The sequence below is a fragment of the Melospiza georgiana genome, chromosome 18 (genome assembly GCF_028018845.1).
Source record: "Melospiza georgiana isolate bMelGeo1 chromosome 18, bMelGeo1.pri, whole genome shotgun sequence".
In the NCBI taxonomy this organism is placed as follows: Eukaryota; Metazoa; Chordata; class Aves; order Passeriformes; family Passerellidae; genus Melospiza; species Melospiza georgiana.
In genome coordinates this window covers 12249624-12274182 of record NC_080447.1, presented here as the reverse complement: position 1 = coordinate 12274182, position 24559 = coordinate 12249624, and the positions used below count along the sequence as shown (strand labels likewise).

Below are 24559 nucleotides of genomic sequence, written 5' to 3'. Positions count from 1 at the left end.
GCTGCGCAGATTTGGCTTATCAGGCTCGTCAGGCTGCTCCACTCCTCCCCGGCCCTATTTACCCGGAGCCCCGGCCCTTTCCTGCCTTTGTCACCACCCACCCCAAGGTGCTCCGGCGATAACTTCTCACTCCGGATTAGGGATTTGGGGCTTTTCAAAAGAGCCTTCAACCCACGGCCCTCAGAAATGTGTCACTTGGTTAAAAAAAACCACCCAAAAAAACAATTTAAACCTTGAAATTTAGTGCTTAAGGGTGACACAGGAGTGATTTTTCTGCTTTGTAATTACTCCAAGAATTGATCTAAAGGTTCAGAGGTGCCGTTTTGGGGGGGCCTGATCCCGCTGGGAAGGAACGGGGCTGGAAATAGGGGCTCAGATGGCACAAAATCCCGGGAGCTGGCTGGTTTTAGCTGGCTTTAATGATCTCGATTCCGCTGATTCCAGTGGAGCCGTGGAGCTCTGCTGCTGCTGCTGCTGCTGCTTTGGAGCATCTGCCCCCAACCTCCAGCTGCTGGGGATGGCTCAGCTCAGCCACTTGTGCTGCAGAACAGGGTTTGCATCTGAATAACCCACGAGTGACTCGAGCCCCCTTTCAGGCTGCTCAGAGAGGTTTCAAAGCAGGGTTTTTGTAAAATCTAAATTACACCCCGGATTTACGAGGAGTCCTTGAACTTTGGGGTGTTTGTCAGGCCTTCAATGCTTCCTGAAAATGATAATGAGAGGGATTTGGATTTTGATGGGAAGGTGGCAGGGCTTGGGGCTGGAGGAAACGTGACTTTTGAAGGGAAGGGGTTCATATTTTGAAGTAGAATTTTAAAAGAAACGCAAGGGAAGACAGACAGGTCCTTCCCTGCCCTGTAACAGCGGCGAAACATGAATTCATCCCCCTGGAATTTCTTGTTTGTGCGCTCCCATAATCTCATTTCTTTGGTGTCTGTATGAAGCTCGAGATAGTTGAACGCCAGGAGCCAAATTCTCTCCGACTAATATCTTTTTATTAGATTTGCTGCGTGCGTGTGTGCCCACGTGTGAGAGAGAGAGATCGCCCTTCATCACCCACCTCGTGCCGAGGAGGAGGAGGAGAGGAGCTCCCAAGGAATCTTTCCAGCAGCTTTTCCCAACTCTGACCCCCAGAATAGGGATGTCTGGGACATAAATGCTGCCAAGGAATCTTTCCAGCAGCTTTTCCCAACTCTGACCCCAAGATGGGGATGTCTGGGACATAAATGTGGCTTTGGGTGGGGTTTACAGGTGTCTTGTTGGATGCCAGGGTTTGTGTTGGGATGTTTTGCGTTGTCGCAGCTCTGCTCGGTCACTGCGGGCTGTGACAGCTTCTGGAGGTGGGGGACAAAGAGTTTTCCCCTAAAATGTCACGGGGAAGGAGGAGCTGGCCCAGGGATGTTTTAGAAGCCACCTACCCTGGCCATGAACTCCCAGGTTTTCAGGATTTGATCAAACCCGGCTTCGATGAGCCCCAGCCTTTGTCCCGTGCAGAGGGGACGATGCCAGGGAATCCCCCGATCCCGCAGGGGGTGGGTGGGTTCCGAGGGGTCCCTCCTGTCCCACAGCAACCCTGCCCCAGCCCGGCAGAGCTCCGGGACTTCCCGGGCTGTGCCGGGGGTCGGCAGAAGGGAAGAGCCAAGAGCGAAGGCTCACTGCCACCTCTAGGCAAAGCCCAGCATCGGCGCTCGCTCTAAACTGGAGCACGGGCAGGGACAATCCTGGGATTTGTCCCAAATCGCCGCAGTGGCAGTGGCAGACCCCGCTCTCGGCTGCTGCGCGTGTGTGCGGGGTGTGCGCGCTCCGCGGCTCCCAAAGCTTTGGTATAAATATAAATGTTCAGCCCTTCCTCCAGCCCGCGGGCTCTAATCCCCTTCCGCACGCGTTTCCAGCCGCGGGGAATGAGCAGCCCAGTAAGTCCCGAGCCGCGGAGGTTGTGTGTGTGATCCCTGTGTGATTCGTGTGTGTGATCCCTGTGTGATCCGTGTGTGTGATCCCTGTGTGATCTGTGTGTGTGATCCCTGTGTGATCCCTGTGTGTGATCCCTGTGTTTGTGATCCGTGTGTGTGTGATCCCTGTGTTTGTGATCCCTGTGTGATCCGTGTGTGTGATTCGTGTGTGATCCGTGTGTGTGAGCCCTGTGTGTGTGATCCCTGTGTGATCCGTGTGTGTGATCCCTGTGTGATTCGTGTGTGTGATCTATGTGTGTGATCCCTGTGTGATCTGTGTGTGTGATCCGTGTGTGTGATCCCTGTGTGATCTGTGTGTGATCCCTGTGTGATCTGTGTGTGTGATCTGTGTGTGATCCCTGTGTGATCAGTGTGATCCCTGTGTGATCTGTGTGTGTGATCCGTGTGTGTGATCTGTGTGTGTAATCCCTGTGTGTGATCCCTGTGTGATCTGTGTGTGTGATCCCTGTGTGATCTGTGTGTGTGATCCGTGCGTGTGATCCCTGTGTGATTCGTGTGTGTGATCCGTGTGTGATTTGTGTGTGTGATCCCTGTGTGATTCGTGTGTGTGATCTATGTGATCCCTGTGTGATCTGTGTGTGTGATCCGTGTGTGTGATCTGTGTGTGTAATCCCTGTGTGTGATCCCTGTGTGATTCGTGTGTGTGATCCCTGTGTGATCTGTGTGTGTGATCCCTGTGTGATCCGTGTGTGATCCTTGTGTGTGATTCGTGTGTGTGATCCGTGTGTGTGATCCTTGTGTGTGATTCGTGTGTGTGATCCGTGTGTGATCCATGTGTGTGATCCCTGTGTGATCCGTGTGTGTGATCCCTGTGTGATCCGTGTGTGTGTGATCCCTGTGTGATCCGTGTGTGTGATCCCTGTGTGATCCGTGTGTGATCCCTGTGTGATCCGTGTGTGTGATCCCTGTGTGTGATTCCTGTGTGTGATCCGTGTGTGATCCGTGTGTGTGATCCCTGTGTGATCTGTGTGTGTGATCTGTGTGTGTGATCTGTGTGTGTGACCCATGTGTGTGATCCGTGTGTGAGATCCATGTGTGTGTGATCCCTGTGTGTGATCCCTGTGTGATCCGTGTGTGTGATCCGTGTGTGTGTGTGATCCCTGTGTGTGATTCCTGTGTGTGATCCGTGTGTGATCCCTGTGTGTGATCCCTGTGTGTGTGATCCCTGTGTGTGATCCCTGTGTGATCCGTGTGTGTGATCCGTGTGTGTGTGTGATCCCTGTGAGTGATCCCTGTGTGTGTGATCTGTGTGTGTGATCCCCGTGTGCGTGACCCGTGTGTGACCTCTGTGTGTGTGTGTGTGTGATCCCTGTGTGTGATCCATGTGTGATCCATGTGTGTGTGTGATCCGTGTGTGTGTGTGATCCCTGTACGTGATTCCATGTGTGTGACATCCCAGTGTGTGTGATCCCTGTGTGTGTGTGTGTGTATGTGATCCCTGCGTGTTTGTGATCCCTGTGTGTGTGTGATCCCTGTATGATCCCTGTGTGTGTGATCCATGTGTGATCCCTGTGTGTGTGATCCGTGTGTGAGTGATCCCTGTGTGTGTGATCCGCGTGTGAGTGATCCCTGTGTGTGTGATCCCTGTATGTGTGTGATCCCTGTATGATCCCTGTGTGTGTGATCCATGTGTGATCCCTGTGTGCGTGTGTGTGTGATCCCTGTGTGTGATCCCTGTGTGTGTGTGATCCCTGTATGATCCCTGTGTGTGTGATCCATGTGTGATCCCTGTGTGTGTGATCCCTGTGTATGATCCCTGTGTGTGTGATCCGTGTGTGTGATCCCTGTATGATCCCTGTGTGTGTGATCCATGTGTGATCCATGTGTGTGTGTGTGTGTGTGATCCCTGTGTGTGTGTGATCCCTGTATGATCCCTGTGTGTGTGATCCCCATGTGTGTGTGATCCCTGTGTGTGTGATCCCTGTGTGTGATCCCTGTATGATCCCTGTGTGTGTGATCCCTGTGTATGATCCCTGTGTGTGTGATCCCTGTGTGTGATCCCTGTGTATGATCCCTGTGTGTGTGATCCGTGCCGAGGCCGCGCGTTCCTGAGGAGCTCAGGGAGGGCCGAGCATCCTGAGCCGCACATTCCCTGCGGATCCCCCAGCTGGGAGCTCCGAGAGAGGTGGGTGAGGGACAAGGGCAGCAGCGCAGGGGAAGCAGCGGGAGGAAATCTGGGCGTTAAGCGCTGGGTTTATATTCGGTTTCTACCCCTAACCTCTGGCAGCATACGGCCGGGAGCGAGCGGCGCTGAGCTGCCTCCAGAGGACACGGGGAGCCGGAGAGGGGCGGGGAGGCGGCTCTGTCCTCTCCCCAGCAGTTTTGGGGGAGAACTTCCCAGGCAGCGCCGCCTGAATCGGCTCCCAGCTGTGGGAAAGGGGAAAGCAACTTCCATGGACGAGGCTGGTGGGGATGGGGGGTTTCCTCCAGAGCTGGGGCTGCTCTCTGGGGTGAGCAGGATGGCAGGGACACGTTCCCTGCAGGGAAATGCTGTCCCCAGGCGCTTTTTGATGGGGGCAGGAAGGCGCAGCCTTGGCTGTGGCACCGGGAGCTCGGTGGGGAAGGGGCTCAGGGGTGCGGCCGTGCTGGGGAGGGTCTCACTCCACCTTCTCCATTCACAGCCCACCCTCTGCCTCCTCAGTTGTTTATGAACCTCCAAGCCTTTCCCTTGCCTTCCCGGCTGACTCACGGCTTCCAGCGGGAGGGAAAGGCGACCTGGGGCTCCTCCCTGGCGCAGGGGGAGCACAGGACACGCACGGGCTCCCTTCCCACAGGGACACTCTGCTCCTGGATACCGAGGATTTCCGGGCGGCAGCAGAGCTCCCGGTGATCCCAAAACGAGCTGGTCCCGCTCACATTCCCGTGGGGAAGGGAGTGCTGCCGTGCCCCGGGGGGATGTGGTGCAGGGATGAGCAGAGCTCTGTTCCTCGGATCTGTTCAGGGCTCTGGGAACCTGGGGTCTGTTCAGGGCTCTGTTCCTGGGGTCTGTTCAGGGCTCTGTTCTTGGGATCTGTTCCTGGGATCTGTTCAGGGCTCTATTCCTGGGGTCTGTTCAGGGCTCTATTCCTGGGGTCTGTTCAGGGCTCTGGGATCCTGGGATCTGTTCAGAGCTCTGTTCTTGGGATTTGTTCAGAGCTCTGGGATCCTGGGGTCTGTTCAGGGCTCTGTTCCTGGGATCTGTTCAGGGCTCTGGGAACCTGGGATCTGTTCAGGGCTCTGGGAACCTGGGATCTGTTCAGAGCTCTGTTCCTGGGATCTGTTCAGAGCTCTGGGAACCTGGGATCTGTTCAGGGCTCTGTTCCTGGGATCTGTTCAGAGCTCTGTTCCTGGGATCAGTTCAGAGCTCTGGGATCCAGGGCTGGTTCTTGGGCTGGGGTCCTGCCGCAGGGTGGGAGGGCTGGATTTCCAAAGCCTTGTCCCAGAGTGTCCCAGGGAGCTCTGCTCCCCCAGATCAGGGCTGTGCTGCCTCGGATGGATCTGCCCGGCTGGCAGGAGGAGCAGGAGGTGCTGCTGGCCGTGTGTCGGGGTGGCTTTGGCACTGCAGAGTCCCCTCAAACAGGTGACATCAGAGCCACCAGCCCTGCGGCTGCCTGCACCCCTATCCGAGGAAAACTGCTCCAGCATACAGAGCCCTGCAGCTCTACGGCTCCAAGCTGTGAGCCCTGCAAGGAGAAGGGTTTGGACTTTTCCCAGCCCGTGCCTGGGTCACAAAGTCCTTTGTCACCGGTGTGTGCCCGCTGCTCCCTGGCTGATGGGCCGGAGCAGATGTCCTTGGGTGGCTTGCTCTTAGATGAGTCCTCCTGGCTCTAGAGAGGCAGAATCGCGTTTCCCTTAACCCCAGACAGTGTTAGAGCCCGATCTCGGTGGGGAGGGGCGGGACGGGGGAGGCAGCCCCGGTTCTGCTGCTGCATTTGCCCGTCCTCTCCGCCTCTGCACAGCTCTCGGTGAGCCGGGCAGGAGCGGGGCCGCTCCGCTCCCTTTCCTTCGCCGTGGGAAGTTCTGTAATTGAGCCGCCCGCTGTGCCCTGCCTTGTTTGCCTGCCTCTGCTGAGGCACCCACGGGCTGGGCACCTTCCCCAGGCTCGGGACACCTCTGTGTGCTCCGAGGGGAGCTGCCTGCTGGGCTGGGAGCAGGTGAACCCCAGAGCCCTGCCCGAGAGCCCGCTGGGTTTATATAATATTATATATCTATAATTGTGTGTTTGTTGTTGCCATGGGAATGAGCACAATCGCGAAGGCTGAAGGCTGATGTCAAGCCTGGGTCCGCTCTGGGCCGCCTTGGGGGCAGGTGGAGAGTCGGGAGGGGAAGCGGGGTGAGGAGATCTTTGTTCCCTGCCCCGTGTGCAGCCCAGGGGCAGCTCCGGCCGCTGAGGCTCGGGGATGTCCCAGCCCCGCCTGGAGCCGGGCCGGGAGCTCCCGAAGGGATGGAGGTGTCTGCCCTGGGCACCAGCGGGCACGGGCTGCCGGCAGCAGAGCGGGGTTTTCTGCAGCATAACCAGCCTGGCAACAGGAGTGTGGGGGCTGCAGCAGGGCTGGGCAGGGATTTGGGGACCGCTCAGCCGCTCCGGTGCCCCCCGGGGCACGCAGAGCCCCCCACCCGCCCGGGGCAGGCTGAGTCAGGCCCGCGGGGGGTGACGCGGAGCTTCCAGCAACAAGTGGGGGCCGGGGGGTGTCTGTGAGCTCTTTAATTGGTGAGGGAGTTGGGGGGGTGGGCGATGCTCCCCGGCAAGGGGAGGGAGGGAGGGGGGAGAAAAGCCACGCTGGAAATGAGGTTATATAAAAGATGTATGATTTGGAGAGCGGAGTGTCTCCTAATGAGGGCTGCACCGGCTCGCTCCACACCCATAAAAACCCTGGTTGGACGTCAAAGCGGATTCGTTTCGGTGATGCTGGGATAAAGGGGCGCAGCGAGGACTGGCTCCCCGCTGCCAGCCCAGCCCAGCCGAGCCCAGCGCCGGGCTCCGTCCGTGCCGAGCCGCCGGGAGCGATGCGGGGCCGGCCGCGGGGCCGGGGCCGGGCACGGCTCCTCTCCGCCGCACGGTAGGTGCCCCCCAGCCCCGCACCGGGCTCCGCTTCTCTCCGCGAAACTTTGCCGGGGCTGCGGCACCGTGCGCCCCGTCGGGAGCGCCGCCGCATCCTCCGGGCACCGTGAGCGGGGAAGGGGAGGCGGCGGCGGGACCCCAACCCCGGCAGTGCCCCCAGACGGGGGACACGCGTGGGATGTGCCCGGAGGAAGCGCTCTCTGCTCGGGGTGGCCCCGCTGAGCCGCGAATCGCACTCGCTCCCCAAGCCCAGGACACGCTGCGGGTGTCCCCCCCCCCGTCTCTCCGCACCCGCAAAGTTCCCCCAGCGCCTCCGAGCGCGGCCGGCCCCGCGGGGAGCGCGGCGTTCCTCCCGGGATGGGGCAGCGGGAGGGCGCTCGGTGTGCCCCGAGGGAGGGCAGCAGGGGCAGGGGACCGAGCGCGGGGGTGGCAGGCGGGCGGCGAGCCCGGGACAGGCGGGACTCTGCCCGGGGGCCATCGGTGCGGAGAGGGCAGCGAGCGGGAGCGGCCGTTCCCCGAACTGGGGTTGGCGGCGGTGATTTTGGGGAGGACAGGGGGGCAGTTCCGCAGAATGTCAGCCTGCCGGGGATGGGCATTTTCCCCTGGGGATGCCGTTTGCCGGGAGAAGGCGGTTTCGGGAGGCGGGCGGCTGTCCCGGGGCAGCGGCGTTGTCCCGGCTGGAGGAGCCGATCCGCCCGCCCCGCCTGAGCTGTCCCGGGTGCTGAACGCGCCGGAGCTCCCGAGCCTCCGCTCCCCAACGGGGATCGCGGGAGATGCCACCGAGCCCCGCTCTGGGGTGGGGAGTGGCCCTCGCCAGGTCCTGCCCTCGCTGTTTGCCTGTCCCTGGGGCGTCCCGGCTGTCCCCAGGGTGTCCTCACTGTCCCCGGGGCACTGCGGTGGAAGCCAGACCCCAGTCCAGCCCACGGTGGGGACACTCCAGCCCTGGGGATGTCCTGTTGGGGCCGGCTCCTGTCCTTTAGGGAGAACGGGGGTCACCCCGGATCGTTCCCCGTCCCTCTGCCCACCAAGGACCCCGCAGAATGAGCCGGGAATGCAGCGGGAGCTGCAGCCGCAGGAATCGGAGGGGACAAACCCTGCTTGTCCTGCTGCTGCCCCGGCTTGGTTCTGACTGGAAAACCTTTTGGTTCTGACTGGCAAAGCAGAGGGGAAAGGAGCTCTTTGTGCGGCACATCTGGCACATCTGGCGCCGGGCTGTGCGGGTGTGCGCTGCCCCGTCCTGCCGCGCTCCCTGCCCCGCTCGCTCAGCCCCCAAGCCCGGGTGAGGGGTGCGGACATTTTCTCCCGACGCTTCCAAGTTCTCCCTGTCGGGAGGGAATTCTGGCAGGCGACTTGACAATGATGTGCCGAGTCCTCGAGGAGCGGATCCGCCTGTCGCTGAGATGGAGGGGAAGCGTCTCCTTCCTTCCTTTTTCCCTTCCCGATCTCCCCCGTCCCCCTTTTCCCTTCCCGGTGGTTGTCTGGCACGGGGGACGGTGGAGATCGCAGGGGCAGCTGCAGCAATGGGGGGCTTGGCTGCTTCAAACGCCGGCTCCTCTCCCTCACCCCCATTCCCCAGTGCCAGCGGCTCTGGCAGACGGGAATCTACAGGAATGATCACACAGAAGCAGCAGGGAGGCTTTGGGAGCAGGGGGGAAATCGCTCTCCCAGGAATTTCTACCTGCACCATTTGCTAGTTATCATTCTCTGCTCAAGGTCTCAGTGGGGAAGCCTTATTTAAAGAATTTGGGTTTGCATCAGCAATTTCCTCCTCCCTCTCTTTTCTTCCCGGCTCGTATTTCCCAGTATATTTCCTTAAAGACGCCACAAACTCAGGCACAGACTCCGCAGTTTCAAATGTTTGCAAACAAACTCCGGGTGCGGAGTCGCTTCCCCCGCAGCCGTGGGCAGGGAGGGGACATTTCCCTGCTCAGGTACCCGCTCTGGGAGCAGCATCACACCCCCCTGGAGCCCAGGAAAGGGACAATCCCTCGTCCCCTTTGCATTCTGTGCATTCCCCCTGCCAGCGCCACAACTGTGAGCGAGAGGCCATCTTAGGCAGAGGGGTTTGGGCTGAATCCTCCTTGGAATCCTCGCTTGGAATTAACGTTCTGTGGCTGCTCACGGGGAGGGCTGGGTCCTCCCGCGCCCTCAGGGGCCGTTTTGGCCCCGTCAGGTTTTTTTTCCCCCCCTCCCCGCTCTGCTTGTGTATTTTGTCTTTTCCATTTCAGTGGTGTGTCTGTACAAAGGCTTAGGAAATCTGCCAGATTCCCTAAATCAGTGCCTGAAAACAACTATTTTTAGTAACCGATAAGTCACATGAGCTCGGCTCGCATAGATTAGCATTTACCTTTCCCGAGGAACGAGGATATTGTTTGATACTTGTTGATACCATCAATTTTCCCCTAAAGAAACCCAACCCCGCTAACGAGGGGCCGGGTTAGAGAGGCGGCTCCGAGCGAGCTCTGATGCCTTTGTTCTACTCCCACTGCTCCCATCCTATCTGTGCGTTAAATCAAATCTATAGATGCAATCTGATCCCTCCAAAAATAAATGTATTGTGTCCCGAAGAGGCCTGGGAGCCGCTGTCTGGCTCAGGCTGGATAAATCATGCTCGTTCCAAATGAGCCCTGATGGGCTGTGTGTGATAAGGGACACTGGGCTGTCACCATCCCAAATGAGCCCTGATAGGGTGTCTGTGATAAGGGACCCTGGGCTGTCACCCTCTGTTCTGGGATGTGGCTTTGGGAAGCCCAGATGTCACCAGGGTGGTGGCTCCGCATGTGGAGCATGGAAACCTGGAGGTTGTGTGTGTGTGTGTGTCCCTACAAAAAGGGGGGCACTGATGCCAAGGAAACGCTTTCCACGGCTTCTCCTCTCCGTGACAATCCCCAAATGCTTAACAGGATCCAGCAATGCCCTTCTAGGGCAGCTTGTCTTAATCCCATTTTCCAGAGTTTCATGCTTACGTTTCCAGACGTGCTGGAACGTGAGGTTCTGTCTCTCTTTCAGAGGCTGGGGAGCTCGGTGCCCTCCGAGCAGGGATTATCCTTCATCCCCACCAGGCAGTGAATGGAGCATCCCTGCCACATCTGGGACAGGGCTCCTGGCTGGCCCTGGGGTCACAGCCTGCCCCAAATGCCAGCAGAGAGGAGCAGGGGCTTGGGCAGCCAAAATCCTCTCCTTTGGCGTGGGGAAAAGCTGGTTTAGGATGGGGGTTAGGGCTGCTTCAAATTCCATAGGGAAGGGGAGAACCTCTGGAATCAATGGGGTCCATTTCAATTCCTCTCCCACACACACTCCTGGGGTTTTTGCCACATCCACGTTCAGGGATGCTGGAGGGGTCAGGATGATGAGGCTGGAGCAGCCTCTCTCCCACAGTCAGCACCTTCAGCAAATCCAGGAGGCAGAAAACTCCACATCATCTCCCCCCCTGAGTCCTGCTGGAATCAGAGTCAGAGCCCTTGTAGGACAAGGAACAGGTCCCAGGAGGCCCCTGGAGAACTTTGCTGCTGTTGTTGGTACTATGGCAACAAGTGCTAATGCAAGGCATGGACAGAAACTCGGGGGGAACAAATTATCCTCAATTTTCCCCTGGCACGTCCCCGAGGATGGCAGGGCCAACAGGGCAGGAGCTGTGCCGTGGCTCCATGTGTTGGATTCATCCCTGGGAAGGGAGGAATCCCAACCCTGCCCCTTCTCCTACTGGAGAGGGGTGGTGACAGCACTCAGGAGATCCCAGAGCTGTCTCAGGGACAGAATTCCTGGGATCTGCCTGGGGTTGGGGGCCATGAGGAGCCCAATCTCCTCCTGAGGGTTTCAAACAGGGACATGAGTCACTCCTTAGGAAAACAGTGCCAACAGGATTTTTTGGGAAATTTAATGCCAAGCAAGAAGGATTTTGGGGTGTCAGCAGCAAAGGAGGGACATGAGTGGCTGAACAGGACCAGGAGTTTATTCCTGGATGGACTCGGAGCTCCATCCCCGACTTTATTGATGCTGGCTGGCAGCTCCTGAGCTATTACAGCCCCAGCCAACCTGCTGTGATTTTGAAATTTTCTTTTTCTTTTGTTTTTTTCCCTAAATGGAGCCCCAATTCCCCTCTCATGCTGCGATTGGACCTCCAGACCATCCATCAAGTGGCATTTTCTCATTTATTTCCTCCCTACCTATTTTGTCTTCCAGGACAAAGTGGCGGTGTGTTAACACCGCTCCAATTTGTCACGCCGGAGTCACTGGTGTAATTCCAAGCCTCTCAGGAAATTGATGGTGGCGGAATTGAGGTTTTACAGATGGGCCAAGCCCTAATAAGAACATCAGTTTGAGATGGGGCGAGCGGCAGAATTGACGCTTTTATCTAAATTCTGTTGGAGCCACACACGGCAGGCGCCGGGGAAATATTGTAGGAAACAGCAAAAGAGGAAAGGCAGGCGTGGTGCAGAAATCTGCTCAGTCCTGAACTCCAAATTACAACAAAACCCTGGTTCTGGCAGCTACAGAAAAAGGGGGATTTTTGTCAACACAGTTGTCTTGGCAACATTAAAATGTATTTCGTGCGTTCTGCTCGGGTTGTGCCGGGTGGGGTGAACGGAAGGGGGGTGAGGGGCTCCAATAAATTGCAGGAAAGTTTTGGGGTGGGTCTTCCCCCTCCATCACTGCTGTCCCATGATCAGGAGTGTGCAGGACACTGGTGTGAATGGGATGGGATAGAAGCAGATCAGAAAAAATGGAATATTTGTGTTGGAAGGGAGCTGCAATGATGATTTTAACTGCCCAGACATTCCCGTGGCTGCTGTGCCAGCAGGACCTGGCTCTCCTTGGCTGCTCCATTCCCTGGAGAGGGCATGGACACCAAACCAGGTGCCAGGAGCTGGATAAATGTGCAGGTCCTGGGGCTCTGGGGCAGATTTATGAGCAAACAGTTGTGGTTTGTTTTCCAGGAAGCAACCCCTGATTAGAGGCAGATGAACCCTCTTGGGGTCTGGCCATGGATTTATTACTACCAGAAGCAAGGATTTATCTGATTAACTGCCCTTCCTGCAGGAACAGGGATGTTTTGGGTGCAGAGAGCCACGGGGGGGTGAGGGGGTCTCCAGGGTGGAACTTGTGACATTCCATCCCTTTGGCAGGGGTGCAATTCCATCCCTTTGGCTGTGGTGCAATTCCATCCCTTTGGCAATGGGGCAATTCCATCCCTTTGGCAATGGGGCAATTCCATCCCTTTGGCAGTGGTGCAATTCCATCCCTTTGAAAATGGGGCAATTCCATCCCTTTGGCAGTGCTGCAATTCCATCCCTTTGGCCGTGGGACAATTCCATCCCTTTGGCATTGGAGCAATTCCATCCCTTTGGCAATGGGGCAATTCCATCTCTTTGGCAGTGGTGCAATTCCATCCCTTTGCTGGTGCCAGCTCAGGTCAGCGGGCATGGACTGGCACCAGGGCATTGTACAGATGGCAAAGTGCCTCATTCCAGTCACTCCTGGTGGAAATTTGATTTCCTGGGGGCAAAGACAGGGTCCCAGCCCAGCTGGAATAAGGATTCCCAACCCAAGAATGGTTGGGAATTGAGCTGGGAATGGGAAGGGAGAAGCAGAGCCATCGTTTGGATTTGGAGGGAAAAGGTCTCGCCCATGCTGGGTGGATTTTGGGGAGGCTGAGGGGAGGTGGGTGGTTCCAACTGGAGGTGATCCTGGAACAGAGGCTAGACAGAGCTAAAAGAATGAATAAGGTATTGATTAAAGGCCTCCAAAGGATACACCTTGGGCAATGCAAAGTCTCACAGAGGCTACACCCAAGGTGGACAATGGTCACGATTTAAGTTTGGTCTATTTGTATATCAGTTAATTGTCCAATTACATCTTCAGGCAATGAAGTCACATTCCCTCAGTTTCTTCCACCCCATTCCCTTTTGTTTATACTTTTTGTACCTGAGGTTTTGTTGGTGACCTTGGTTCTCAGGCCTGGAAGGATTGTTCTGTCTGCCCAAAACGTGAGGAGAGCCAGCTAACACTGAATCAGTTCAGAGTTATACACTAATGCAGGATCTGAAACGTGTAAAAGCTAAAACTTAAGGCATCAGAGGAACATTATCTGAGGATTAAAAGGCCGTGGATAAGTACACCCTGGGCAGGGATGGAGCGTGGAGTTCATTCCAGTGAGCTGCCTGCCAGGGAATCACTTGAACATTCCCGTTTCAGAGGCACAGCCACGCAGGTTTACAGGAACTGTGCATATGCTGCATCCCAGCGCTCCTCATCCCATCCACCGATGCTCCGTGGGTCGTAAAAATTAAATGGGCATCAATCCATCAGCGCCAGGGCTCTTCCTCGAGCGCTATAAATCCCACGAAAGCTAATTAAAGAGGACAATGGTGCCCATTTAAAGCTGGCACGGGCATGCAGGAGCCATTATCACGGCGAGAACAGGGCTCCAAATGGATTTGTGAGGCTGAGGGGATGACATTGAGCACGGCCCAGCCCGGCACAGCCCGCGGCTCTGCCTGGCACAGGCAGGAGATTGTGTTAAATCTCCCGAGATTGATTTCTCCTCCGCTTTGCCTTGGAAATCAAATCATCCTGTTGTATTGCACTAAATAGTTATTTAGTTGTTTGCACCAGTGTTTGGTAATTTGCACTGTACACATGATTTATATCCCATCACCACATGGTCTTCCCCTTTTCCCCTTCCCTAAATGTCAGTGTGGTCTCCAGACACGAACTTTTACATCATTCCATTAAGATTTGTGCTGGAGCTTGTTCTTGGAATGTTATCTGGCAGCTCAAGGAGCTTCTCATGGGGTTGATTGGTTGAACTTTCACTGCTGCTGGAGGGGAGCAGGCTCTGCTGATTTTCCCTGAAAAAGGAATATTCCCCCCAAATATATCCCATATTTTCCCCAAATATATCCCATATTCCCCCCAAATATATCCCATATTCCACTCAAATATACCCCATATTCCACCCAAATATACCCCATATTTTCCCCAAATAGACACCATATTCCACCCAAATAGACACCATATTCCACCCAAATACATCCCAAACACACCCCATGTTCCCCCAAACCCATCAGCCAAAGGAGGGAAGTTCCCAGGGGTTGGTGTTGGGGTCAGGGTTGAGGCTTGCCTGGGGTGCTGCTCCTCTGCAGGGCTCGTTGCTCTCCTGTAGTTTGAGTTGGGTTTATGCTTTGGGATGGGCAGGGAAACTGAGGCAGGAGTGGGGTGGCACCATCCATGGAGGTTTATTCCAGCAGGGTTTATTCCAAATAAACCATGGGTGGCACCATCCATTTGGGTTATTCCAGCAGGGTTTATTCCAAATAAACCATGGGTGGCACCATCCATTGGGGTTTATTCCAGCAGGGTTTATTCCAAATAAACCATGGGTGGCACCATCCATTGGGGTTTATTCCAGCAAGGTTTATTCCCAATAAACCATGGGTGGCACCATCCATTGGGGTTATTCCAGCAGGGTTTATTCCAAATAAACCATGGGTGGCACCATCCATTGGGGTTTATTCCAGCAGGGTTTATTCCAAATAAACCATGGGTGGCACCATCCATGGAGGTTTATTCCAGCAGGGTTTATTCCAAATAAACCATGGGTGGCACCATCCATTGGGGTTTATTCCAGCAAGGTTTATTCCCAATAAACCATGGGTGGCACCATCCATTGGGGTTATTCCAGCAGGATTTATTCCAAATAAACCATGGGTGGCACCATCCATTGGGGTTTATTCCAGCAGGGTTTATTCCCAATAAACCATGGGTGGCACCATCCATTGGAGTTATTCCAGCAGGGTTTATTCCGAATAAACCATGGGTGGCACCATCCATGGAGGTTTATTCCAGCAGGGTTTATTCCTGACAGGGAGCTGAGCCCGGCTTTGCTGATGGATTTTTCCTCTCCTGGCTGTTTTTTGGGGTGGGGTGAATGTTCCTACCCTGATGAAACCCCGTCCTGCTCTCACTGTTTTAAGGAGTTAGACCTGACACCTCCAGCATCTTCTAAATGTCTGACCTGGCTCTAGGGTCCATAAATCAGAATTCTCATGGTGCTGGGAGGGAGAGGTGGGAATCTGTGGGCTCACAGAGCTCAGCACAGCTCAGCCATCCACAGGGCTGAGCTCTTTGAGTTCCATCCGAAGCGTGTCCCCTCTGGAATCAGAGCTGTCCCACCCCAGAGTGGGACTTGACCCTCCTGGGGGAGTTTTCCAAGCCCTCCTGCCTCCCTGAACCTCTCCCTCCTCTCTGCACTCTGAGTTTGTGCAAGGTTTTTCAGCTGGAAAATAATCGGACTTGATGATCTTTAAGATTATTTTCCAACATCAATGATGCCATGATTCTGTGAAAATCCTTATCCAGCTATTCCGTAAAGGAGCAGGAGGATGAGGGGCTTAGGGCCTCTCTGTCCTCCCTCTCCTTGCCTGTTCCTCTCCTTTCTGGCTCTTTTCTGACCTTCCTGACTCTGAGGAGCAGCAGAAAAAAAGGACAAATCTCTGGATGGGTGTTGAGGTACCACTTAAAATCTATTTTTTTCTTCTCATCCCTTTTGTGAGGAATGCTGAGGTGTCAGTGGGTTTGGGGGCAGGCAGCAATGAGCACCTAGAAACGCCAGCATTCCACGGGATTGCTGAGCACACACAAGAAATGACAACCCTTTTCCATGGAAATAGCTGGAAATTATCCTGCTGGGAGAAGAGAGAGGGATTAAACACCGGGGGCTCCTCAGCTCTTTTCCAGCGAGCTCAGCAAGTCCCGCTGTGAGGTCAGTGGGGCTGAAGGACATCCACGGTGCCCTCCAGCTGTGCAACATCTGCCCATGTGAGCAGCTGGCAGCCCTGGCAGTGACTGTCCCATATTCCACCCAAATATTCCCATACTGTATTCCACCCAAATAAACCCCATATTCCCCCCAAATATACCCCATATTCCCCCCAAATATATCACATATTCCACCCAAATATGTCCTATATTTCCCCCCAAATATACCCCATATTCCACCCAAATATATCCCATATTTTCCCCAATTATATCCCCTATTCCACCCAAATATGTTTCCATATTCCACCCAAATATATCCCATATTCCATCCAAATATATGGGGTATATGTCCCATATGTCCCATGTGTCTCCACCCAAATATGTCCTATATTCCACCCAAATATATCCCATATTCCCCCCAAATATATACCATATTCCCCCCAAATATATCCCATATTCCACCCAAATATATCCCATATTCTCCCCAAATATACCCCATATTTCACCCAAATATGTCCAATATTCCACCCAAATATACTCCATATTCCACTCAAATATATCACATATTCCACCCAAATATATCCCATATTTTCCCCAAATACATCCCATATTCCCCCAAATATGTTCCCATATTCCACCCAAATACATCCCATATTCCCCCCCAAATATATCTCATATTTTATGAAATATACCCCATATTCCGCTCAAATATACCCCATATTCCCTCCAAATATACCCGATATTCCTCTCAAATGTGCCCCATATTCCACCCAAATATATCCCATATTCCCAGGAGGTGCCCAGGGAGGTTGTGCCCACCGAGATGCACAAACACAGAGCTGGCCCGGGATGAGAGCCCCGAGGGCACGGCAGGGCTGGCCCCTCTCAGGACGCTCTGCTCCGTGCTCCCGGCACTCTGTGGCTGTTTCCGAAGCCACCTTTGTCCCCACGAGGCCCATGGGGATGAGTTTGGTGTGACCTAACCCTGCCTGGATAGTGATGGTCACCTTGTGGAGCTGAGGGGTCGGGAAATCAGAGCCCGGCAGGGAGAAGGAAGCGGCTCCTGTGAATCCCAGAGAGCTTGGGAAAATTAGGAAAACTTGTCTGGGAAAGCGAGGTGGGGATGGGGATGGGGAAGGGATGGAGGGGTGGGAGGGAAGGAAAGGGACAGGACCTGTCGGGTAGAAGCGAATTCCTGCTTTCCTCCATCCTCCCCGAAACTGGAACCTTCCCTGCCCTGCTCTCCTGCCCGAGACCCGCGAGGCAGCACAGCCCATGCCGGGGTCCCGATCCAGTGTCATTTGCAATTAGGGCATTAATTAGCCCTTGAGGATGTGACCCAGTGGTGTTTAACCCTTTGCAAGCTGCTGCTGCTGCTCTGCAGGGCCGAGTCACAGCAGGGGAAGGACCACAGGGGTTAAACCCATGGGTTTGGGTTATGGATCTTGAATTGTTTTATTCCTAATTCGCTGCTAAAAAGCCCAGCGTTCCTCACATGAGGATTAACGTCACCAAGTGGTGCTGGTGTCCCTGCCCTGCCCCTCAGATCCCTTTTGTCCCATCTGGGGCTGGAGGGAGCTCCTGTCAGAGAGGGGCTGGAGGTGCCAAAGCTGCCCTGAGCATGGGGAGAGAGAAGATTGCTCTCCTTGCCATGGCAGTGCCTCCAGCAGAACACGTGCCCTCTGTTCTGTGCCAAAAACTCCGGTTTTAAAAAAGAAAAGAAGGCGCTGGCTCCATGTGAAGCGTCGGGGCACAGTCCTGGAGAGAAACGTTCTCCAGAGCATCTGAGAAAAACGCGAGGGGAGCGCGGGGAGGCTTCGGGAGCAGAAGCGACAGAAGCCAAGCGTGCCTTGTAAGAACAAGGGTCCCATCAGGAGGCAATGGGCTGTGACTCCCCGAGCCCTGCGAGGGCTCTTCCAGCTCATCCTAAGGCTGGGATGAGCTCCGCGCTGCCCTGCCGGCAATGCTTCCCCAAAGGCGGCATGAGCTCCGAGGTTCCCTCCCGGTGATGGTTCCCCGAGGGTGGGATGAGCTCCGCGCTGCCCTGCCGGCAATGCTTCCCCAAAGGCGGCATGAGCTCCGAGGTTCCCTCCCGGTGATGGTTCCCCGAGGGTGGGATGAGCTCCGCGCTGCCCTCCCGGCAATGCTTCCCCAAAGGCGGCATGAGCTCCGAGGTTCCCTCCCGGCGATGTTTCCCCTCCGCCGGAGCGGGGCTGGGCTCGGGGGAGGGCGAGCGTCGCCTCCTTCTCCCCGTGCCAGGCTGGGAATCCGGGCAGAGGAGGAGCTGATCGCTGATCCCTGCAGCCAGCCTTAAAAGCAGCAGTTGCCTTTGGAAGTGTTTTCCCAACTCGGGGGAAGGAAGGGGAGCCGAGCGGCCTCTTCTGCTCCCCGGCTGCTGCACCTGGAGTGACACCTCGGAGCCACAGCACCTCCGGAACAGGTTTCCTCCCGGGCAGAGCTGCCCGTTCCCTGTCGGGCTCTCACCCAGCAGGTTGTGGGATGCTCTGGAGAACACGCGGAGAGGGGATCCCGAGCTGGCAGAGCCTCCTGGGTGTGCCAGCCTTGCAGGGTGGGCAGAGCGGGCAGTGCCCGAGCCGGGCTGCCCTGCCCTGCCCTGCCCAGCGGCCCCTGCCAGGGCTGCCCGCTCCCCCCGCGCCCCCGCCGAACAGATGGTGCCGATTTTCGCAGGGGGAGGTGGAGGGAGCAAAGCCCGGAGCGCTGCGAGGCTGCAGCCTGGGGGGGTGACATCTGTGGGGACGGGGCGCCCGTGGCGTGCCCAGCCCCGTGCTCAGCTCAGCGGGCACTTGCGCCTGCCCTGCCTCACTTATCTCCCTCCTTTGTTGGTTTTTCCCCTGCTTTGCAGATAGAGAAGCCCGCGCACCGTCGGCGGGGATGCCGGTGAAGCCAGCGCGCTGCCTCCCGCTCTGTGCCAGCGGCTGACTGGAAGCGGAATGTTTCCCACCCCGGGCGATGCCCAGCCCTGCTCCTAGCCTGCCTTCCCAGGGGTGACGTTCCCGCCTTCCTGCCGTTCGCAGAGCAGTGCCACCGAGCATGCCGCAGGGAGCCCCTCGGCAGCCCAAGCCCAGGGGAGTTTTCCAGTGAGTCCAGCTCCTCAAAAACCAGAGTTGCTCCTTCCCACCCTCGGACAGCGAATTCCCCTGCTCCCAGCAGGGTGTTGAGGTCCTGCAGAGCGGGCTGGAGGAGGGGGCTGCCATGGAAGAGAATGTGTTCAGCGTGCAGCAGATCCAGCCCAACGTCATCTCGGTGAGGCTCTTCAAGCGCAAGGTGGGCGGCCTCGGCTTCCTGGTGAAGGAGCGCGTCAGCAAACCGCCCGTCATCATCTCGGACCTGATCCGGGGCGGGGCTGCCGAGCAGAGTGGCCTCATCCAGGCTGGGGACATCATCCTGGCCGTCAATGGCAGGCCCCTGGTGGACATGAGCTATGAGACGGCGCTGGAGATCCTGAGAAGCATCGCCTCCGAGACCTACGTGGTGCTCATCCTGCGCGGCCCCGAGGGCTTCACCACTCACCTGGAGACCACCTTCACGGGCGACGGGACGCCCAAAACCGTCCGTGTCACCAGACCCCTGTGCCCGGCTCCCAAGGCGGTTGACTTGTCCAACCCAAGCAAAGAGCAGCCAGCAGCCATGGGATCACTGTGGAGCAGGGAAACGGGCAAGGAGGTGGAGCCCCATGTCCACGTTAACGGGCTCGTTCCCGGCAGCAAGGGGGCAAAGGACGGCGGCAGGGACAAGGACGGGGCTTGTGCTCACTCCTGCCTCAACGGCGGCGTGGAGGACAACGAGCTGCTCAAAGAGATCGAGCCCGTCCTGGACCTGCTGAAGAGCAGCAGCAGTAAGGACAGCGGTGGAGATGCGCCCTCCAAGGTAGAGACACGGGATATAGAAGTCCAGGTGGACTGGTAGGTCTCCCTAAATACGTTTTTTTACCTTTGGTGGAACGCGCTGGTTTTGGCTCGCCGAGGCGTCGGTGAGCGCCTCGCCACAGCTGGCTGCTGCCTGGCACAGGGGGGTGGAGATGGAGGGGAAGGGGTGGGGAAAAGGGGGAAGTGGTGGATGAAAAATTGGGAGAAGATTGTGGAAGGAAGATCTAAGCATGGGCAATTGGGGAGATTTGGAATAATGTCTCATGGATTGCTGAGCTGCGTGATGTGGTGGATCGCGGGTTGGGCTGGGTTAAATCTCTGCTCCATGTTCTCAATTCCATTTAAGTTGAAGCAAAATCCCGTGCCTCAGTTTCCTCACCTGCCAAATAAGGTCCAGGGTATTCCTGTCTTTGTGGTCCTGCTTTAGAGCTCTCCAGTTGAAATCTGCTTTAACTTTAATGGGAGAGGAAGGTCGGACCAGCAGGGCACGGTGCTTCCCAGGAGCTTCCAAACCTTTTGGGAGAGGGAAGGAGAGCCCCAGTCCAGCTCCATCTGAAGCCAAGACCGCGTGAGGGCAGTGGGACCAGCCTGGTGGGCAGGAGGGAGATGTTCCCTATCGAGAGCTCGGGATGGCCAATCCTTGTGGAAACACCAGGATGGATCTGCCCCTGCTCCTCCTAGAGCCAGGTCGCTTTTCAGGACTTGTGTGCGTGGGTGGGGATGTGAACAAGGCTTGTCCCACGTCCCGTTGAGGAGGGGGAAGTGGCACAGCTCCCGATTTTCCTCAGCGTTTCCCTGAGCCGGGGCCGCTCCCCGGGGTCCCTCCTGCTTTCCAGAGCTGTTGTTTGCAGCCGGGTTTGCTCGGTGCCAACTCCCTCTCCTCCTGACCGTTCATTAACACTGTTAGCTTGCCTTTTCCTGCTGCTTTTCCCCAAGTCCCCAAACACGTTTTAGCAGTGTCAAGTGCTGCAGCAGGGTTGTGGCTGCCCTCGCTTATTGACTGGCTGGAAAAGCCCCGAGGGTTTGCTGGAGCTGCAGATCCGTGCCTCGGCCACGGAAAGATCTGAAATGCCAAGTTCTCTGTAATTTCAGGTTCTCTTGCTGTAGACACTTCTTAGGAGAAGGAAAACACTGTGTTCATTTTTCTTTATCAGAAACAAGGGGGGAGAGCCACAGCGGGGTCCCCACCACGGGCTCCCAGCCAAGGCTGAGCTCCCGCTCGCTCCCATCCCAATCCCACCCACACCCTCTGTGTTTTCCACCTTCCTTGTTTTATTTTCAGTTGTTTTCATGCCGTTCCTGCTCTCCCAATTTATTCCTGCTTCCCGTGGAGGACACGGTACTCAAAGCTTGTTAGGGTGCTCACACTGAGTCAGAGGGAAAAAATATCTGCTGGGCTTGGTGCTGGTGTCTGGGTGTCCTTCCTGCCACCCCCTTCCCACCACAGCCGCTCTCCAGGTTCACTTTTTGAACAAGAATTGTTCAATTGAATTGTTGAGATTTGGAAAATTCAGAAATCTGCTGTGCAATGGAAAGTGAGTTAACCCCCCCCCCCCCGCCCTGAGCTCAGGACGCTCTCCAAAAACCTGTCTGGATTTAATCCCATCCTGGGAGAGCCTGGTTTAAGGATTGAGACTTTGAAAGGGTCAGGACTGGGTACAAAATGTGCAGGGAGGCTCCAAAATCCCCTCTGGTTTGGCTCAGGGACCTGGGGTGGCAGCCCGGAGGACACAATCCCAAATATTGGGGTTGAACAGGGGCAGCCTCACCCATCAAACCATATCCCCCATCCCAGCAGCCGCAGGATCTCCAAGGAAATTCTGCTCCAGCCATGGGGAGGGATGAAAAACGTGATTCTACTCTGAGGAGTCTCTTTTATTCAGAGATTAAACAGAAATGCTTTGATTTCACTTTGACTTCACTTAAACTGAAGGATCTTGAAGCAGCAAAGCGGGGACTTCACCAAAATCTCTTTTTTTGTTGTTTTCAATATCCTAATAATTTTTTTTTTAAAGTCTTTATTATCTCTATACCTTGGGGATGAAAATCCACTTTTCAGTCAAATTCTCCTGCTTGATGAAAAGCTGCAGCCTGGCTCTTGTGGTGCGAGGGAGAGGACCCAGGCAGGAGCAGGGATGTGGGAAAGATTGACTGCAGGGAGAAGCTGTCAGGAGCTGCTGTGCAGGGCAAAGGGCATTTCTGTGGGATTGGGCTGGGGATTATTCATCTCCTCAGCTCGGCTCACACAGAGCCAGGGCATCCTCAAGGTCTCCTGCACTCCGAGTTTTTTAGGATGGCAGGAGGAGCGCAGAAAGGTCAGGGAACAATGGGGAGCGGGTAGCTGGGGAGAGTGTTGGTCAGTGCCAAGGAAATGCCAAAAAACCCTCGGTGAGGAATGTCAGATGGATGCAGCTCAGCCCTGGCTCCTCCAGGCAGGAACAGTGCAGGAATTGAGCTCTGCCTACACCCAGGAGGGAGCAAAACCTCGCTCAAGGTTGAGCTGGGCACCTCCAGCCTGGCCTGGAGATGGTGGGATTGGGATGGATCCTGTTCTGTCTCCTCTCTGCTTGGTGGTGCAGCTGGAGATGGTGGGGTTGGGATGGATCCTGATCCCGTTCTGTCTCCTCTCTGCTGTTGATCCAGCTGGAGATGGTGGGATTGGGATGGATCCCGTTCTGTCTCCTCCCTGCCATTGATCCAGATGGAGATGGTGGGATTGGGATGGATCCTGATCCTGTTCTGTCTCCTCTCTGCCTGGTGCTGACCACCCCAGCCCAGGGCACTTTGTTGGATCCAGTCTGGCTCAGGGAGCTGGGACAGCATTCCCAGGGCAGGAAGGGATGGCACAAGGCTGAGCTTGTCCACAGGGAGACAAAAACTCCTTGCTCAAGATGGGCTGTGGTAAAACCAATTCAAACTACACCTGATGGTTTGGGCTTCCAACCCCTCTCTCCAGTGTTATTACTTACTGGAAGGGAGCCTACAAGAGAGATGGAGAGGGATTTCTTATGGGAGCATGGAGGGACAGGTTAAGGGGAATGGATTCAAAATGGGCTGGGTTAAGTGAGATTTGGGATGGAATTGTTCCCTGTGAGGGTGGGCAGGCCCTGGCACAGGGTGCCCAGAGCAGCTGTGGCTGCCCCTGGATCTCTGGCAGTGCCCAAGGCCAGGCTGGACATTGGGGCTGGGAGCAGCCTGACTGGATGTTCTTTAAGATCCCTTCCAATCCATCATGTGACTGATTGAATGACTGATTGATTGATCCATAATTTGCTGTGGGGACACAATCAGTTCCTCTCCATCCCCTGCCCCCACGGTCTGCATTCCCCAGGGGAATTCTCCTTGCTGCCTTCTCCTCCCACCCCGTGCCCTCGGGGTGTGTCCATGGAGTGACCACAGCTGCTCCTCAGCTCGGGCCATCTGCCATCAGCAAAGGGAGCGCAGATGTGGGGCTCAAGGTATGATGAGAGCTGGCATTTGTGCCACGAGGCTCACCGTGGGCTAGGAGGCAAAAATAGAGTTTGATTCACTCGCTGCCAGCGAGCCCAGGTCTGTTTTTCCCTCAGAGCTCTGGGGAGATTGTCAGGTCCCATCTTCCCTCCTTCTCCCCCCCCTCCCCACTGAGTTGCCAGGGTTGATTTTCCTTCTACCAGGTCTCTTCCATGACATGAGCAGCATGATGGAAACATGGCAGTTTCAGTCCAAGCAGCAGCCCCGAGAGGGAGAAGTGTGCTCAGAGCAGGAATTCAGCTCACAAAAGGTTTCAAGGTTTCAGGCTCCAGCCTGCCTTGGAGCAAACCCCATAATTTTGCAGTTCCCAAAGAGAACTGCGAATTCCCAAATTCTCTTCCTCCCACCTTCCTCAGGACCACCAAAATCTCTTCGGGTTGCTCAAAACATTTTGTTTGCATTTCTGGTCTGTCTTCATTCTTCTGCACTTGGACAGAAAACTTTAAAACCTCAGAAAGGAGGAGGTTCCCTGGAATTTCCATGTCTGTGCCATTCTGGAAATGGGTGCAGGGAGCTCTGGCAGGGAATAGCCTTCCCCTGCTCCCCTGGCCAAGGCTTCTTACTCTTCACTCTACTCCATCACTGATCCAGAGAGGCATTTTGTGCCTGGAGACCACATATTCCCCCCAAATACACCCCATATTCCCCACAAATATGTCCCATATTCTACCAAAATATATCTCATATTCCCCCCAAATATATCCCATATTCCACCCAAATATACCCCATATTCTGCCCAAATACGCTCCATATTCCCCCCAACAGATCCCTTATTCCACCCAAATATATCCACATTCCCCCAATATATCCTATATTCCTCCCAAATATATACCATGTTCCACCCAAATATATCCCAAATATATCCCATATTTCCCCCCAATATATCCCACATTCCCCCCTAATATTTCCCATATCTCCTCAATATATTCCATATTCCCCCCAAATATATCTCATATTTCACCCAAATAAACTCCATATTTTCTCCAAATATATTCCCATATTTCCCCCAAATATATCCAAAATTCCCCCAAATGAACCCCATATTCTCCCCAAATATACCCCATATTCCCTCCAAATATACCCCATATTTTCCCCAATATGTCCCATATTCCATCCAATATATCCCACATTTCCCCAAAATATACGCCATATTCCCCCCAGATATATCCCATATTCCTCCCAAATATTTTCCATATTCCACCCAAATATGCCCCATATTCCCCCCAAATATACCCCATATTCCTCCCAAATATTCCTCCCACATATATCCCATTTTCCACCCCAATATATCCCATATTCCCACCACATATTCCCCATATTTCCCCCAAATATATCGCATATTCTCCCCAAATATATCCCATAGTCCCTCAAATATGTCCCCGTATTCCCAC

General features: G+C 55.4%; 1 protein-coding gene across 2 annotated transcripts in view; it reads left to right on the top strand.

Annotated features, from left to right (window-relative positions):
* The first annotated feature begins 1898 nt into the window (after window positions 1-1898).
* The window catches only part of NOS1 (nitric oxide synthase 1), a 70919-nt gene continuing 48258 nt past the window's right edge, over window positions 1899-24559 (top strand). The window contains exons 1-3 of one of the 2 annotated variants that reach the window (XM_058036663.1): window positions 1899-1913; window positions 4008-4095; window positions 18635-19694. In XM_058036663.1, the coding sequence (XP_057892646.1) occupies window positions 18985-19694 (710 nt within the window). In that variant the 5' untranslated portion in view covers window positions 1899-1913; window positions 4008-4095; window positions 18635-18984. Of the gene's footprint in view, window positions 1914-4007; window positions 4096-6835; window positions 7010-18634; window positions 19695-24559 lie in introns of those variants that run through there. The other variant, XM_058036662.1, reaches the window with a different exon arrangement.